Source organism: Patiria miniata, unplaced genomic scaffold, assembly GCF_015706575.1.
Source record: "Patiria miniata isolate m_02_andy unplaced genomic scaffold, ASM1570657v1 HiC_scaffold_29, whole genome shotgun sequence".
In the NCBI taxonomy this organism is placed as follows: domain Eukaryota; kingdom Metazoa; phylum Echinodermata; class Asteroidea; order Valvatida; family Asterinidae; genus Patiria; species Patiria miniata.
Genome location: NW_024037068.1, coordinates 8,406,958 through 8,422,227, shown reverse-complemented (window position 1 = coordinate 8,422,227; position 15,270 = coordinate 8,406,958). Strand labels below are relative to the sequence as shown.

The following is a 15,270-nucleotide window of genomic DNA, read 5'->3' as shown; positions in this document are numbered from 1 at the left end:
GGGCCTTATCTTAATATCAACCTCGGCCCAGAAGTGTCTGCTTTTGACAGAACAGGTCACAATTTTTGAACTACATAATTCAAAGATGGTATCAGCATGTGGTTTTCATACATGTAGCAGAAATGCTGAGATTGTGCTCTTTTCAAGTCTGTAAAAAAAACTGACCAGGGTCAACAAACGACTCCTTTAGCTTGATCGCATCACAAATTACAAGAAAGTTGTTTGGATTTTGGTTGAAGGTATCTAATCAGTAATACTTTTACAGGTGGATATCATTTTATGTTTTTCAAACGTTTCATTTAAAAGGAAAGTGCTATTGGGACTGTTCACAATGTTGAATTTGAGCGAATTCAAAACTTTCCTGGGCAAAATGCAGAGCAAGTTACGCCTAACAAAGATGTGTTACCAGAGCACTCGATGTGCATTGACAAAACGTGAGGGGAAAAACCAACAACAGTAGCCCACCAGCACAACCGCTTTGTTGTTGTGCTTGTTTGCCCCAAATGCCTTGTCCGTTTCCCGGTGTTTTAACACTTGAACTGTTCCGAACATTTTTTGTTGTCCATCTCTTGCAGCTATCGTTGTCCTGTCATTGAGTATAATAGTGAACACACATTGCACAGCCATCCACTCAATCCAGCCCCCAATCGCCGTCAGCATCAAGTAGCCATTGACACGGTGCCGGCAACGAGCCACTTGATCCACTTTTAATTCCCCCTAAGAGGCTTTCGAGTTTCAAAAGTAGGCCAGGGCTTTTCAAGGGCCTATAGCATTTTTAAAAAGCGTAGAGAAAGTCTAAAGGCAGTGAATCTCTTATGGTGTGAAAGAAACAAATCCGGAGCTTTTTAGAGCTCCAATCAACTATCACTTCTTCTCTAGTAAAGAAAATTACCTATTAACTGTATTTAATTTAAGCATCGTGGTTTGCCGGCATGACCCAAGAAATTGGTGTAACGTATACATGTACCAGTAGCTCCATGGTGTAACTGATGCAGCATTTTGTGTTTTTGTAAAGGTGGGTGACTTTTGTTCCCTGAGAACATTGTTTTGTAACTATATCTGGGTACAATTGGTACACAAGTAGATTTACGTATAGGCCTTCATCAATGCCCTACATGTACATGTATGTGCGTAGACTAATGTGCATGGTCACTCTGGTAAATGATCCTTCTGGTAATATTCTGATGTAACTTAAAGGGAAGATACAACATTTGCAAACATCAAAAAATGAAATGATCAAATTATCACGAAATACCTTACTGAATTGTTAGGGACTGACAGTCAAAAGCATCCTTGAAAATCGTGGCGCCTGGTGTGCTGACATTTTCAAGAAACACTGTATTTTTCCAATGCTGGTCGGCCGACCAGCGTTGGCGAAAACTGGCTTTTTTCAAAATTTGTTCGTAATTGTTCATATTTAGTTATTCTGACTTTTCTTTGCAATTGATTACACACTGTGAAGGGGTACAAACCTGCTGAACTGATTCTCTGACTTCACAATTCCCCAAAGTGTATTAATTGCTCCGTTTCATCTTAAGTGTTTGAGACAATGAAAATATATTGCAGTTCAAGAGCTTCATAAGACATCCAGAGATGCAATTTTCCTGACGTTAATCGGAATTCTGACTTTTCCAAATTTCATTTCGATATTCCAATTTTTCTGATGATCTTTTCCCAGTATAAAGTCTGATTTTTACAAAATTAATTTTCGTTTGATCTAAAATATAAAAACGAAGTTGGTGTCTGGAAATTGGGCACAGAGTTTATTGTACAATGTACGTGTATAAGTGCAGTGAGGCCCAGATTTTGGACATGCTTTTTCGTTCGGACCACCAGCCTATTTCCGAATTTTTCACATACATGTACATGTAGGCCAGTTTCATCTCTGAACAACGTTGTCTCCAAGGTGCCAGTTGACGTTGAAATGTTTTTTTTAAGTTGTCAGAATTTTCATAATAACATGCAAACATTGTGGACAGACTTTGCTAAGTTTATTCTTTGCATGGAATGATGCAATTTGCCCAACTCGCGTCTCAAGTAAACGGCGAGCAATAATAGTTTTAGTTACAAATGGCATCACACTGTAGTATTCCTCTCTCAGTCAACTTTTTGTAACGATTTCCCAGGGTTTTTGTAATGGTGGAAAAGACACGCTGAGAGGGGCTGACAACTCAACGCAGATATAACGTCGGCGTCATGTCGCGCAACAGCCAAGAGAAGCCCTCGCGCACCGTGCGACACACACGCATCGATGACGAGTCGGTCATTGAGAAGGTCTACACCATCGGCGAGAAACTCGGAGCTGGAAGCTTTGGCGTGGTGCTGGAAGCCACGCACAATGAGACCAAGGAGAAATGGGCCATCAAAATTGTCAACAAGGAAAAGGTACTTCTGACTCAATATATTGTCGAATCCTTACTCCCCCCCCCCCCCCCCCCACCCTTGTGGTAGTTTGATGAGCTTGGAACTGTTATTAAGCCCAGTCATAAAGTAATCTACCGGTAAGTGACTGACCTTTTTTTGGCTTAATGACTAAACGTTATGGCATAGTAATACATCATTGAATGGCATAATGACTGTGTTTTCTGCATTAGGCCGGCAATTCAGCTGTGAAGATCTTCTAGCAGTTTGTCGCTATCTGTTTATTACAAAACAACTCGGTAGCATTGTAATACGACAGTTAATCCAAATAAAAGCTTTTAGAGTGGAAATTGGTATCTTAATGCTTTACAAGTACATACATAACCATCTCTTTGGGTATAATGACAAAAGTCACTGGCATTTTAATACACGTTTGTCAAATGACTGTTGTTTCCTATTCATGCTAGTACTGCGGCCAAGTGACTCAATAAAACAGCACTAATCGGTTGGTGGCCTTAAAGCTACAGTCCATCATTTGCAGCTATCCAAAAATGACTGATGTAATTTTTGTTGAAAAACATACTTGGTTGAAAGATAGTAAGGGGACTAAACTCCCTGTGAAATTATTCTTTCTGGCAAGCTGTCATTTTGAAGAAATCATCAAAAGAAGGCCTTTCCAACGGTGCGTCTTAAGACACACTGTTGGAAATTTCCGTTAGTAGTTTGTTTTTTTACAAAAGCGTGCGCAAGCTTTGGCACGACGCACATGCACGCGTGGTTGCTATAATACGTTGATTCAGTGCACGACATCGCATAGCTGCAATCGGCTCAGTGAGAACGTGTCTCGGACGCTGAATTCAGGCCCAATTCAAACCATGATTCAGCAACTTTTGATTTGAAACCGAGATCCTAGAATACTGTTTTTCTGTGAATATACAGCTGAAGCTGAGCTGAAAGTTCATCAGGTTAGCTGTTCAGCACCCTTCTTTAGATTTTTAGATTTGTTGCTTCAAACGAACAAAATGCAGAAATTACAAATGATGGACTATACCTTTAATGACCCTATTTTTTTGGAGTAAAGTGAACAAAGAAAATGACATGAGAGGGATGTGAAGCCCAAACTTCCAGAAGGGTACATATCTCTACTAACTGAAATTTTCAGCGTTACCATATGTTAGCTATGTACATGTTTGTACATGTATCTTCTGATTGTCATATCCCAACGTTACAATGCAACCTTGGAAGCAACTGTCCGATGAATTTTTTTTTCATTGGGAGGATGCCAATTTGATTGCGTTTTGCCCTTCACCGTTATAACGTCATGACTGTTGTTTCCACGTCAGGCCGGCAGTTCAGCTGTCAAGCTCCTGGAGCGAGAAGTAGCCATCCTGAAGAAAGTCCGGCACAAACACATCATTCACCTGGAGGCTGTGTTTGAAACCTCACAGGTTAGTCCAAACATTGCATCACATTTTACTCAGAAAAATCTGGGGAAGTTCAGAAACATTTGGCACAATCAGTCTTTCTGATTTGAAAATCACAGGGGTGTGGAAAAAGGCACACCTGGATTTTTCTAGGCGTGTGATTTTTCTAAGCGTGTGATTTTTCTAGGCGTGTGATTTTTCTAGGCGTGTGATTCTGTGGTCCAAGCTGGCACTGAACAATCTGTTTTTTTCTTCTTCATAATATTCATCTTGGTTTACAATAAAACCATTTTCTCTTCACTGACATGCTTTTATATTTTTCACGAAAAGATTCCCAAATGTGGCCATCACTTGTCACCCTGTGCACAAACCGTATGAGACTGGTCTGAACATTTCTAAGTGTTTTCTCAGTAAATACTGCAATATTTTCCCTGCTAAATTTAACTTTCTAGGACCTATCACTTTCTGATGGCTGATAGGTCACTGAAGGGAAAAATTAGTGATGGCCAGATATGGGAATCTTTCCTTTTTCACAAATTATGAAGTGTAATTATGCTGTAAATGTATGCCGAGGTGTGTGGTACTGAGGATTCAGGCGTGCGATTATTCGCACTTCTCAGGAAGCATTTAGGCGTGTGATGGCGTGGGGGTGTGATCGCACGCCTCAAAATAGAAGGACTGCACAATTTAAGAATGCACTCGGCATTTCCTCAGGTTTTATTCCTTCTTTCCTCTAGTTTCTTTCATTATCATCCAGAAATCAACAACACAATAGAAAGTCATTGTGTACCTGGACTTTTTTCTCCTTACAACCAAATTACATAAAATTTGATTGGCTGTCAGTCTTGGAAAGCGAGTGAGCCTTGGAAAGTCGGGTCACAGTTTCAAAAAATTAAAACTGGTTTATAATAATTATCTTAGTGTTGTTGCCAAGTAATAACAAAGAAACGTGAGAAGAATGACTGAGTTTGCTAAGGACAGGGAGGCCAGGTTTCCAGCTTTTTTTCATGTTTGGGGTAAAAACTCTGGCATTTCATCCCTTCACAGGCCGGAAAATACATCCTTGTCATTTTTCAGCCAATAGAAGAATCCGTTACTCGTTTGATTGTCACTCATGAGCCAATAAGAAAATTAATTACGCGCTACATGTAAATGTGCTAGGATCGTACCAAGTGTCCTCGATCGCGTACACCTGCGGAGTGCGTGTTCCAGAGCACTATGGAAACAGGAGCACAAATTTATTAACCCTAACGTACCTGAATCCTTCAAAATCCACACCCCTGTTTCGGAGGATTTCGGCGGATTTAGGATACCTCCATATTGAAAAAGTTGGGAGGATTTTGATGGATTCAGGATTGTAAGCCTAGCGGTACTGCAGGATTTTGAAGGATTCAGGATACCTCCATATTGTGCAGTTGGAAGACTTTGATGGATTCAGGATCTCAACAGTTGAACTCCTTGGCTATGTATATACGAGGTATATACTGCACTGGTGGATTCTGATGGACTCACTGGTGGATTCTGATGGACTCAGGACACCAACATTTTTTTGCGTGACCAAATTGGTGGATTTTGGCGGATTCAGGATACTTTCTAGTAAAAGTGCTCAAGGGATTAATTAGCAATTCTGTAATCCAATCAGATGAAGAAAAATAAAAAGGGTGAACGGTGAAATATTGTACTTAGCTACCGGTAACAAGTTCTGCATATTTAATTTATTCAAAAGTTTAGTTTTTTACTTTAATTTCTTACATTACATTACATTACATTAATTAGTTTCTTACAATGGCAACCATTTATAAAGGAAACTCAAACACTGTAGACCATATCATGCACATTTCTTAAGAGGGCAATTAAAGGTATCCAACTAACATGAAATGTATTGAACTCTTTTCCCCAGACAAGATAGCAAAGTGCATACAGACAACCGTATCAGACGGACAAAGTGCACACATTTGTTCCATACAAATGGGTCAATTCTCAAGTGGATTTTTAGGAAGTACAACCCATTAGTGCTAAATATGAGTCAGGAATGTTGATAAATCTGCTCGGGGGGAAAACTGGGGGGGAAAAATACAACAAATTAAGCAAAATCGACCTGTGACCCCAACATATATTTCATGAACAAAAACTTTAGTAATGTGTAGTTTCCGTATGAACATGTAGTCTGTCCATCTCTAAGGGAAAAGAAGAATTACGAAAAACAAAAGAATCTTCTTTTTTTACAACATATTTTAAACAAGCTTTATTTTTAACAATTGTGTCTGATTAAAATGTTGGTAATGCATGGTTTATGAATCCTCAACTAATTATGTTTATTTATGCTGTTATCTAAACCTGTCATGATAAAGTATATTTGTGAGTCACTCTGGCAAATGAGGCAGAACTAGGCACAGGCTGTAGTGGAGAAAAATGCACACCAAAAAAAAAATGGGGATGATTTTTTTCCAATTTTCACATTTATTGATATTTGTTATCTCTGATATTTCTACCACATGTATTTTATAGAAATAGTGTAAATTTTGTGGGGGGAAAAGTGTTTTTCAGGAAAAAAGGATTGGTATCTTTCATTTACAAAACTCAAAACTTGTAATGCCCTTTTCTCAGTATTTGTGCTTTTTTTGACATGTCAATAAATGCGAACGTTAAACAGCCATAACTTGTCCACTGAATGTCAGATTGAAGTGCAACGAACAGTATTGTAGGGAGACATTATTCTGTTTCCTAATATCCGTAATTCGACCTCTGCCCAGTTGTATCTCATTTTGCCAGAACGCCTTACACTTGTGTATTAAATAATAAATATGAAAATCTTAACATTTGTCTGAAAAAGTATTTTGATATCTACATGTAAGTTTGAAGGCAAACTCATTCATGCCTACCGGTAAGTTGACTTTTGATGGTCATGGGTTCCAGTCCCAACCAAGTCAGACTTTGAATGTTTTTTCTCAAAAAGTTCCCACAGAGGTTTGAGCATACAATAATTGTACTACCGGTACATGCACATTGCATCAATGAAAGGCATCGTTCACATTTTGTTTTTTTTGGTTGCCTCCCCAGAAAATGTACCTAGTATTTGAGCTGTGCAACGGAGGAGAGATAAGCGATTTATTTAAGGAGAAAGGAGCATTCTCAGAGGAAGACACAAGGACAACCATTAACAGATTGACCAGTACTGTCTCCTATCTACACAAAAATGGTAAGGAACGGCTGAACATTCGGATCTGAGATGCCGATTTCACCTGCCGATGACTAAACCTGGCTAGTCGAAACATTGAGGCCAAAGACAAGTTCTTTTGGAACTGAACAGGACTGTTCTTATCAGAACTAAAAACTACCTAGCGAAAGTTGATAATAAGCAGGACAAGTTCTTTTCAAAACTAAATATCTCCTAAGCAGTAGTTATAACCACATGGTGTTACCGCAAACCGAAACGATGCCGATTTCTCCTGCCGATGACTAAAGCTGGCTAGTCGAAACGTTGAGGCCAAAGACAAGTTGTTTGGGAACTAAACAGGATTATCAGATTTAAAAACTACTTAGCGAAAGTTGATAATAAGCAGGACAAGTTCTTATCAGAACTCATATCTACTGAGCAACAGTAGTTATTTAATACCACATGGTGTTAAAGCAAACCGAAACTATCTGAAACTCCACCATGCAAAGCCTAAAATCTTATATTCATTGATAGTGAAATGGCTAGGCATAGACCAATTCACGGATACCGCCATCTTTGTGGTCACATGTTAATCTGAGATATAGTCTTATCATGCTCCCAATGCAATGGCATGATGTGACGTATTTTCAATGGAATGCCCTCTAAGATGACAACATATCAAAAAGTGACGGTATCCGTGAAACGGTCCGTTGATTATTGGATTAATTTTCAAATACGATGTACATTTGAGGCTTAGGCCTAGTAATATTTTTTATTTGATTGAAAAGAAATACAGTTAGATCAACATGAAAGACAGAAAGATTTGATTCTAGAGTTAGATCAACATGAAAGACAAAAAGATTTGATTCTAGAGTTGTGTTTACATGTTTGCCAATCCTGTTTAATAATTTGTTACATTGTTATTAATACAAGTGAGTAGACAATAAGAAGCTGCACATTTATATTAAAGAAAGATAATGTGTAGGTTCTGTATTGTGAGGACTGCTATATAGTTTCCATTTTGTTGACAAAACGTCCTTCTTTTAACCTAGAAAGAATACTCAAATGTTTGAACGAATGAACATTTGATGATTTGAACATTGAATTAGGCCCAAAAAAATTGTTCTGCTTCCGATTACATGGCATTTGACAAAAGGGTAGGTAGGTATGTAGGGAACTTTTTTTGCCTATTTTTGTGTGTACGATCATGTGGAGGCGTCCGCGTTTAGTCAAGGGTAAAAGGTACACATTGATGGTTTTGGGCGGGTTTTTTTTTGGGGGGGGGGCCTTATTTGCATCAACTTTAATAGCCCGTCGATTATACATACATATCCCATGGCAGCTTTTTCAGCTCAGAATTTCAGCCATTTCTGTGTACATCTGTTTTATTTTTTCATGATGGTTATGTTTATGTTTCTCTCCTTTTTTTTCAGATATTGTGCACAGAGATATAAAACTTGATAATATTCTACTTAGTCGAGACCCAGAGCATGAGGACGATCACCTCAATATCAAGGTATGTACTGCAGTCACTGTGGTTTCCCTTCACAGAACTTAACCCTAACCCCCCTCTGCACCTTGTTGGGAACCATCCTTAACCCTCCCAAATCCTCCAAAATTTCATGTTTCAATGTTGCTTTTCCAAGTGCTACACCAGCTGGAAATCATTGTAAAATTCTTTCATTCTTTTGTCTTGGCAGCTGTCAGATTTTGGCTTGTCCATTCTCAAGGGAAGGGCCGGCAGTGATTCCATGATGCAGACAATGTGTGGCACACCAATGTACATGGGTAAGACTAGATTAAGAATCTTGAATCGCAGTGTACTATTGAGGTTGAAATTGAATCTTAAAATGTAAATTAGAAAAGGTATATTTTTGATGGTCCAAGAGGGGCTAGACTATAGTTCGCTTTCTAACTGACCGATTGACTTACTGACTCAGTCACTGACTGTCTCTTGTGAATAAGCGTTGCTTAGCCCTAAAGGGGCCGGGGGGGGGGGGGGCAGATTCCGCGATAGCCTCAAAAAAAGATATCGCCACCCAAGCTGTTATGACTTTTTAGCCTCGAGCCTTGCACATCTTTTGATACCAAAACCTTAAAAATCGAACCACGGGTTGCAGCGCATCGAAAAAATTTCTGTGAAAACTGAATTTCCCCATATATGTACCTGTAGTGTACACAGAGCAGAATTGCCATTCATGCATATGAATAATAAATTTGCTATAATTCCAAAACCCTTTGACCTATAGTTACAAAATTTCTGGGGTATGTTTATGATAAGTTGTTCTATGCATGTACCGAGTTTCATAATGGTTCGTCACTCGATGGCCGAGATCTTGGGGGGGGGGCAGAATCCCCCCACCCCGGCTGAGAGATGGTCAAAATAACCCAGGCAAAAATTGAATAGCATTTTGTGTGCTCTAGGACCAGCTCTACTTGGCTTACTTTGTCTTGTTTTTCTTGTAATTAGTGCTCTGTGACAGCCAGTGAGAAAAAAAAAAAAATACCTAACGTACTTTTTGGAGCGTGGCCTAATGGGTAGGGCTTGCAGCTTGTTTATAGAATGTAAGGGGTTCCAATCCAGATGCTGGAATTTGATGTCCATGGGCAAGCCACACATACAAATGGACTTGTTCCGTAGTTGTGGGGACCACACGCCAGTTGTTAGATTTTTAAAGAGACCAGAAAAATGTTGTGCGAACAGTTGAAGACCGAAATCTTGGTCAAAATTGTCCTAACGATTGGACCTTTGTTGTGATATGGTCCTGGCAAGGGCACATCTACTTGCTTCTCTCCTGCCAGAAGTACTGGTGTTAGCTGTGGGGCAACCAGCGATGGACTGGCATCCCAGTATTTTCTTGCCAAGTGTACTGGTGACGAATGTCAGCCTGATGAGCCATATTGACTGGAGGCACACTTTACTGTTACTTTACTTATGAACATGTAGGTACTTAAACCTATTAGTCCCTGTACTGCCCAAAAGTGCCCTGCCTGGTACTCTTTATACCGCCCCAAATCTCCATGGTGGTATGGATTCATCAAGGAAGAAATTAACTTTAGTTCAATGTGATACAAGTGCTAATGGGTTGAAAATGGATGACTTATAAGGTGTATTCTCATCTGTATTTTGTTCTTTGTTTTGTGTGTGTAGCACCTGAAGTAATAGACAATCAAGGCTACAGCCAACAATGTGATGTGTGGAGTATAGGTGTTATTGCGTATATGCTGTAAGTATGGACTTGACATCAAAAAATATTTTTTTAAAGGTTGCTTCATACTAACTCCCTAGGCCATGTAGCCTCAATCCTGCAAAATCCTTCAATTTGCCTCATGGAAAACTAGCATAGCCTCAATCCTGCAAATTTCCCCATTTTTTCTTGAATATGGTGTCTGTGGAGGGGTGACCATTGCCTGAATCCTGCAAAATCCTGCGGCAGTGACTGTCAATATGTTGAGGCTTGGCCAGTGACATATTGGAGCAGTACGGAGGATTTCAAGCATATGCATGGCTGAGCAAAAACAACACAAGGTCTGGCCCAAGACCTTGACAAAGTACATCCTACGAAATCAGTAACGCACTTTTGCCATGTAACCTCAATCCTCCAAATTCCCTTCACTCTGGCAAAGAGGATTTTGAAGGATTCAGGGCGGTTAGGGTGCAAACTCACTGCAAAACTTTCCAGAGTTGAAATGTGTTCAACTTTTACGAGTTACAATGTAGCAGCGTGAAACCTTGCCCAGACATGACAGGCTCATGTTTGTGTTCACTTTCGTGCCAAGTATGAACCAACATCACAAGTAATCATGGTTTCATACAGGTATATTGATATGAAGCTGGGTTGTTTAACATCTGTCAGCACTTTCACATTGAAAGGATTTGACTGAAACAAGCAATCAAGTGCTTGCTTTTTTCTTGGTTTTTTTTTTCATTTTTAGCTTTCTTTTCACCTTCAAACCCACAAAATCAGTGGATCTTGTAGTATCCTCCAGTTTTTTTTTTTTATTCCTACAGATTATCTGGATACCCACCCTTCACCGGCCGGGATGAAGACAGTTTATATGAGGCAATCAGAAAAGGAGAATTAGACTTTTCAGGTGCTGTTTGGAAGAAAGTCAGCAGTGAAGGTAACTTTAAACCTCCGGGGAAAAGTAGGCGCAACATTCCTCTCGAGAGGCTTTGCTGACTAAAAGGGAATATACAACATTTTTGGCTGTAATTTTCAGGAATGGATGGATTTAGGGGGTTAGTATTTTATAGCGAATATTGTTACACTGACTCGTTTGAAGTGTTGTGTTTGTAGATACTGGAAAAACCAAGAAAAAAATCATGTTCCTGTTTTCTGGTTCCCTGACCCCACTTAAGATGAAACTGAGAAATTGATAGACGTCTGGGAATTGCGAGGTCAGGGAACCAGTCTAGCTGGCTTGTACCCGTTCATAGGTGTGTGATCGATTGCAAACAAAATGCAGACTAACTAAATATGGTAAACTGGGGGCAGTATTTTTCAAAAGCCAGGTTTTTCCAACGCTGTTCAGCCGACCAGTGTTGGAAATTGATACAAAAATACTACTTTTCTTGAAAATGACAGCACACCAGGTGCCATGACTTTACTGGATGCTTAAGACTGCCAAACGGTATTTCATAATAATTTGGTATTTTTGTTTTTTGATGTTTGCAAATATTGTATATTCCCTTTAACCAAATCCAGATACAGAATGGAAAAGGAAATTTTTTTGGCCAGGGCTGTAGGCCCCATGGAACACAAGGGTCATTTCAAGGATTGCATTTAACAAACAAATCTGTGATATGGGCCCTTTGACTGTTCCACAGCCAAGAATGCCATCCAGGGTTTGCTGACGGTAGACCCAGCCCATCGGCTGACAGCCAGCGAGCTCCTCCACCACCCCTGGATCACGGGGGAGAAAGGCTCGGACAGCGACGGGCCCAAGAACGTCCTGGAGATGATGAAACAGTGGAAGGATGAACTGATGCTGGAAGAGAACGGGCAGGTGGACTCCAACGCCAACATCACCGGGGAGGCCGAGTCAGAAGGAGGGGTTGGAGTCGGAGGAGGGGGGACACACCCCAAGGAGGAGGTGCGATTATGGGTTTGAGAGATGTAGGAACTTAAAGGGAATGTACATCATTGGCTTTTGCTGTAATTTTCAGAAATGAACTATTTGTGGGGTTAGTATAATAGATCAAATATTGTTACACTGACATGTTTAAAGTTTTGTGTTCGAAAATGCTGGGAAAAACCAAGAAAAACAAAAATGTTCAAGTGGTCTGGTTCCTTGACTCCACTAAAGATAAAATGGACCAATTTATAGATGCCGGAAAATTGTAAGGTAAGGGAACCAGTCTAGCTGGCCTACACCCGTAACCAATAGCAAACAAAATTTGGACTGCAAAAAGTGTAAAGTTGGAGCAGTAGTTGAAAAATAGTTAGGTTTTTCCAACGGTGGTCGGCCGACCACCATTGGAAATGTATACAAAAATACCATTTTATTGAAAATGACTTCACACCAGGTGCCATAATTTTACAGGATGCTTTAGACTGTCATTTACCAACATCCTAGTAAGGTATTTCGTAAAAACTTGGTAGTTTTATTTTTCAATGTTTGCAAATGTTGTATATTCCCTTTAAGTTGTAGTCAGGTTCCCACAAGTCAATCACAAAGACAATCACAAGTCATCACTGGTCAATCATAAGTCATCGCAAGGCAATCACAAGACAATCACAAGTGATCATAAGTCAATTACAAGTTAATCACAAGTCAATCTCAAGTGAATCACAAGGCATGCAGTATATTTCCCTTTTTGAGGTACCTGTAGCTGACCAGCAGAAATATAAAAGATTTTTTGAGATGCATTGAGGGCTAATATTCCTCACAGAAGCTCTGAAGTCCAAGTACCTGTCAAACAAAGTGGAGAATTTGTCAGACGAGAAAACCATGCAATGTTTTTCTTGAATATTTGAATCGGAAAAGGCTATTGGGCTTTTTGTTGGATGATTGGAATATTCGGCACACCCTTCCTCCTAATTGTTTACCAAAGCAATTTTGTGGATTGGCAGGCATTGAATAACAGCTGTTTTGATCATTGGAAATAGTTGTTGAGTAAATAGAGGAATCTTAAACTGCAAAAAAAAGAATCTGACATTGACATCGGGCATGACTAGTTTCATTTTGTCTTTTTTTGTCGTTGTTTAAACAGGGTGTAAAACCATCCGAAGATGTCCCGTGTTTAAAGTCAGCCAGTGAAAAGAGCAGTATGTCTTCAAGGAAAACGACACATACATCAAAATCAAGCACATCGAGGAATTCCGTGAGTGAACTCTAAGTTTGAGTAACGGAAATTCAAATTACACTGTAGCACTCAGATGACGCCAAACATAACTCATAATGCTCTTCCCGCTTAGGGGTGCACATCAGGGGCCAATTCATGACGCTGCTAAGCACAACAATTTGTTTAGCACAAAAACAGGCCGGCTTATAAAAGCAGGTTACCAGCCAAAACTGCACGAGATGTATATTGCTCGTGATTAGTATTCAGCTGTTGTTTGCTTAGCATGAAAATCACATGGAGTTTTTGGCTGATAACCTGCTTTTATAAGCCAGACTTTTTTTTGTGCTAAGCAAATTTGTGTGCTTAGCAGCGCCGTGAAATTGGGCCCGGAGCCGGGTACTGTCAGGAACTGGTTCAAGATGATTGGATTTGGGTACCCGCAACCAACTTTACAAATTACTTTAGTAACTTCTTAGACAATGAAAAAGAAAGGTGTTACATGCCATTTGTGGAGAGTTTTTGAAATGAAAACCAGGTTGCATTGAAAACCAAAACAGATTTCACGTTTATGTACATTTTAACGTGCGACAGATGACTCTCGCCAAAAAGTTGCAGTTTACACGATACAGCTGTAAAGCTCTTCAGACACTGCCAATACTCACACTGTTAAGTTTTGTTAAGGGCCAGAGTTCCTGACAATAGAGCAAATTTACCAGGTTGTGGGTTGTTGGTACCCTTCAGTTTGGATAAAACCGTCTTTTACTGGTATTTGGGCACTTGGTTTTACCTCAGTAGGTTACCCGGTACCCTTACTAACCTCAAATACCCACTACTTCCTGCAATGAAGTTATCAGCATTGTTTACACATTTTTAACTTCACTCAGGAAAAATTTGGGCAGTTGTTTATAATCCTCAATTGATAATCCTTCAAAATGTGCCATTTGTGTCCGGCAGAGGTGAGGATTTCGAAGGATTCTGGAAGGTTCCTAGCAAAATTACCAACTATATTATAATTAATATTACTCTTTAAATTTCACTTCTCCCACAGTCGTCAAACGGTTCGCACAGGACCAAAGCGGCCACCTCCACCACGCCCTCCGGCCAGGCTTCCAAGGCCCCGCCCCCACGATCTCGGACAGCCGTACATGTACAGCCACCATCTCAGTCTAAAGCATCTCCGCACAGATCTGGAGAAGTTTCCGCAAGAACGGCCGCCACCAAACCCCGCTCCCCAAAAGCGGCCGCGATCGCCGCGAAATCCAAGCGGAAACCTCCAGTTGGCAGCTGAGACCATTTTTTTTCCCTCCAAAAAAAGCGTCAAACTGAACTTGCTCTGGCAGGTCCTCCGTAAATTTATCATCTAGGAGTCAAGTTTCTTTTTTTTATTAAAGACAGAAAAATATCCAGCTCTTAGATTTGTACACATCATCGAAGACTTATTTATGAAGTAATCAAGATTTGCCTGTAAGCATCTTGGCGATGTGATTACCTGTATGCGCGTATTTATATATTAGGCCACCAGTGGTCGGCTCTTTGATTGCTCAAGTATTCTTGGTAAATATAGCGCCAGCTCATCTTCTGTTTTTTTTTGGCGAAAGCGTAATGAGTATTCCATCCACTGCCTCATCCTTCCTACTGTATTTGATGGTACTCGGATGCATATGGTTCCTGTTCAAATTGGATCCAAGATTTTACTTGTGTGTGTTACGCAGGAGCACACTCAGTCATGTTTGTCTATACGCCCGAGGACAATGCTTTGTGTTTCCCTTTGTCCCTGTAATATAACACTCTTTCATAGACTAAGCACATCACCGTACAATCGGGGATCGTTTCCAACAAAAGACCCAAGGTTCGAGGACTGACAGGATCTTTTGTTCTCCCTTTGTGTGTCTGTCCTCTACTGTATGTACACACATACTTGTTCCGTAGCTGTGGGGACTACACACGAGTTGTCCCATGGTACTATGGGGACTGTGGGGACAGCAGAAAGTCCTCACAACTCGGTCCTAATTTGCCTGACAATTTATTCCCCTTTGTGT

At 40.1% G+C, this 15,270-nt stretch overlaps 1 protein-coding gene across 2 annotated transcripts in view; it reads left to right on the top strand.

Annotated features, from left to right (window-relative positions):
• Positions 1-15,060, top strand: part of LOC119735938 (myosin light chain kinase A-like) — a 30,038-nt gene extending 14,978 nt beyond the window's left edge. Inside the window, exons 2-11 of one of the 2 annotated variants that reach the window (XM_038209894.1) lie at positions 2,127-2,385; positions 3,705-3,809; positions 6,846-6,984; positions 8,376-8,458; positions 8,643-8,730; positions 10,094-10,169; positions 10,955-11,067; positions 11,774-12,039; positions 13,160-13,270; positions 14,280-15,060. In XM_038209894.1, coding sequence (XP_038065822.1) covers positions 2,197-2,385; positions 3,705-3,809; positions 6,846-6,984; positions 8,376-8,458; positions 8,643-8,730; positions 10,094-10,169; positions 10,955-11,067; positions 11,774-12,039; positions 13,160-13,270; positions 14,280-14,519 — 1,410 coding nt within the window. In that variant the 5' untranslated portion in view covers positions 2,127-2,196 and the 3' untranslated portion in view covers positions 14,520-15,060. The remainder of the gene's footprint in view (positions 1-2,126; positions 2,386-3,704; positions 3,810-6,845; positions 6,985-8,375; positions 8,459-8,642; positions 8,731-10,093; positions 10,170-10,954; positions 11,068-11,773; positions 12,040-13,159; positions 13,271-14,279) is intronic. The other variant, XM_038209895.1, reaches the window with a different exon arrangement.
• Positions 15,061-15,270: the final 210 nt, after the last annotated feature.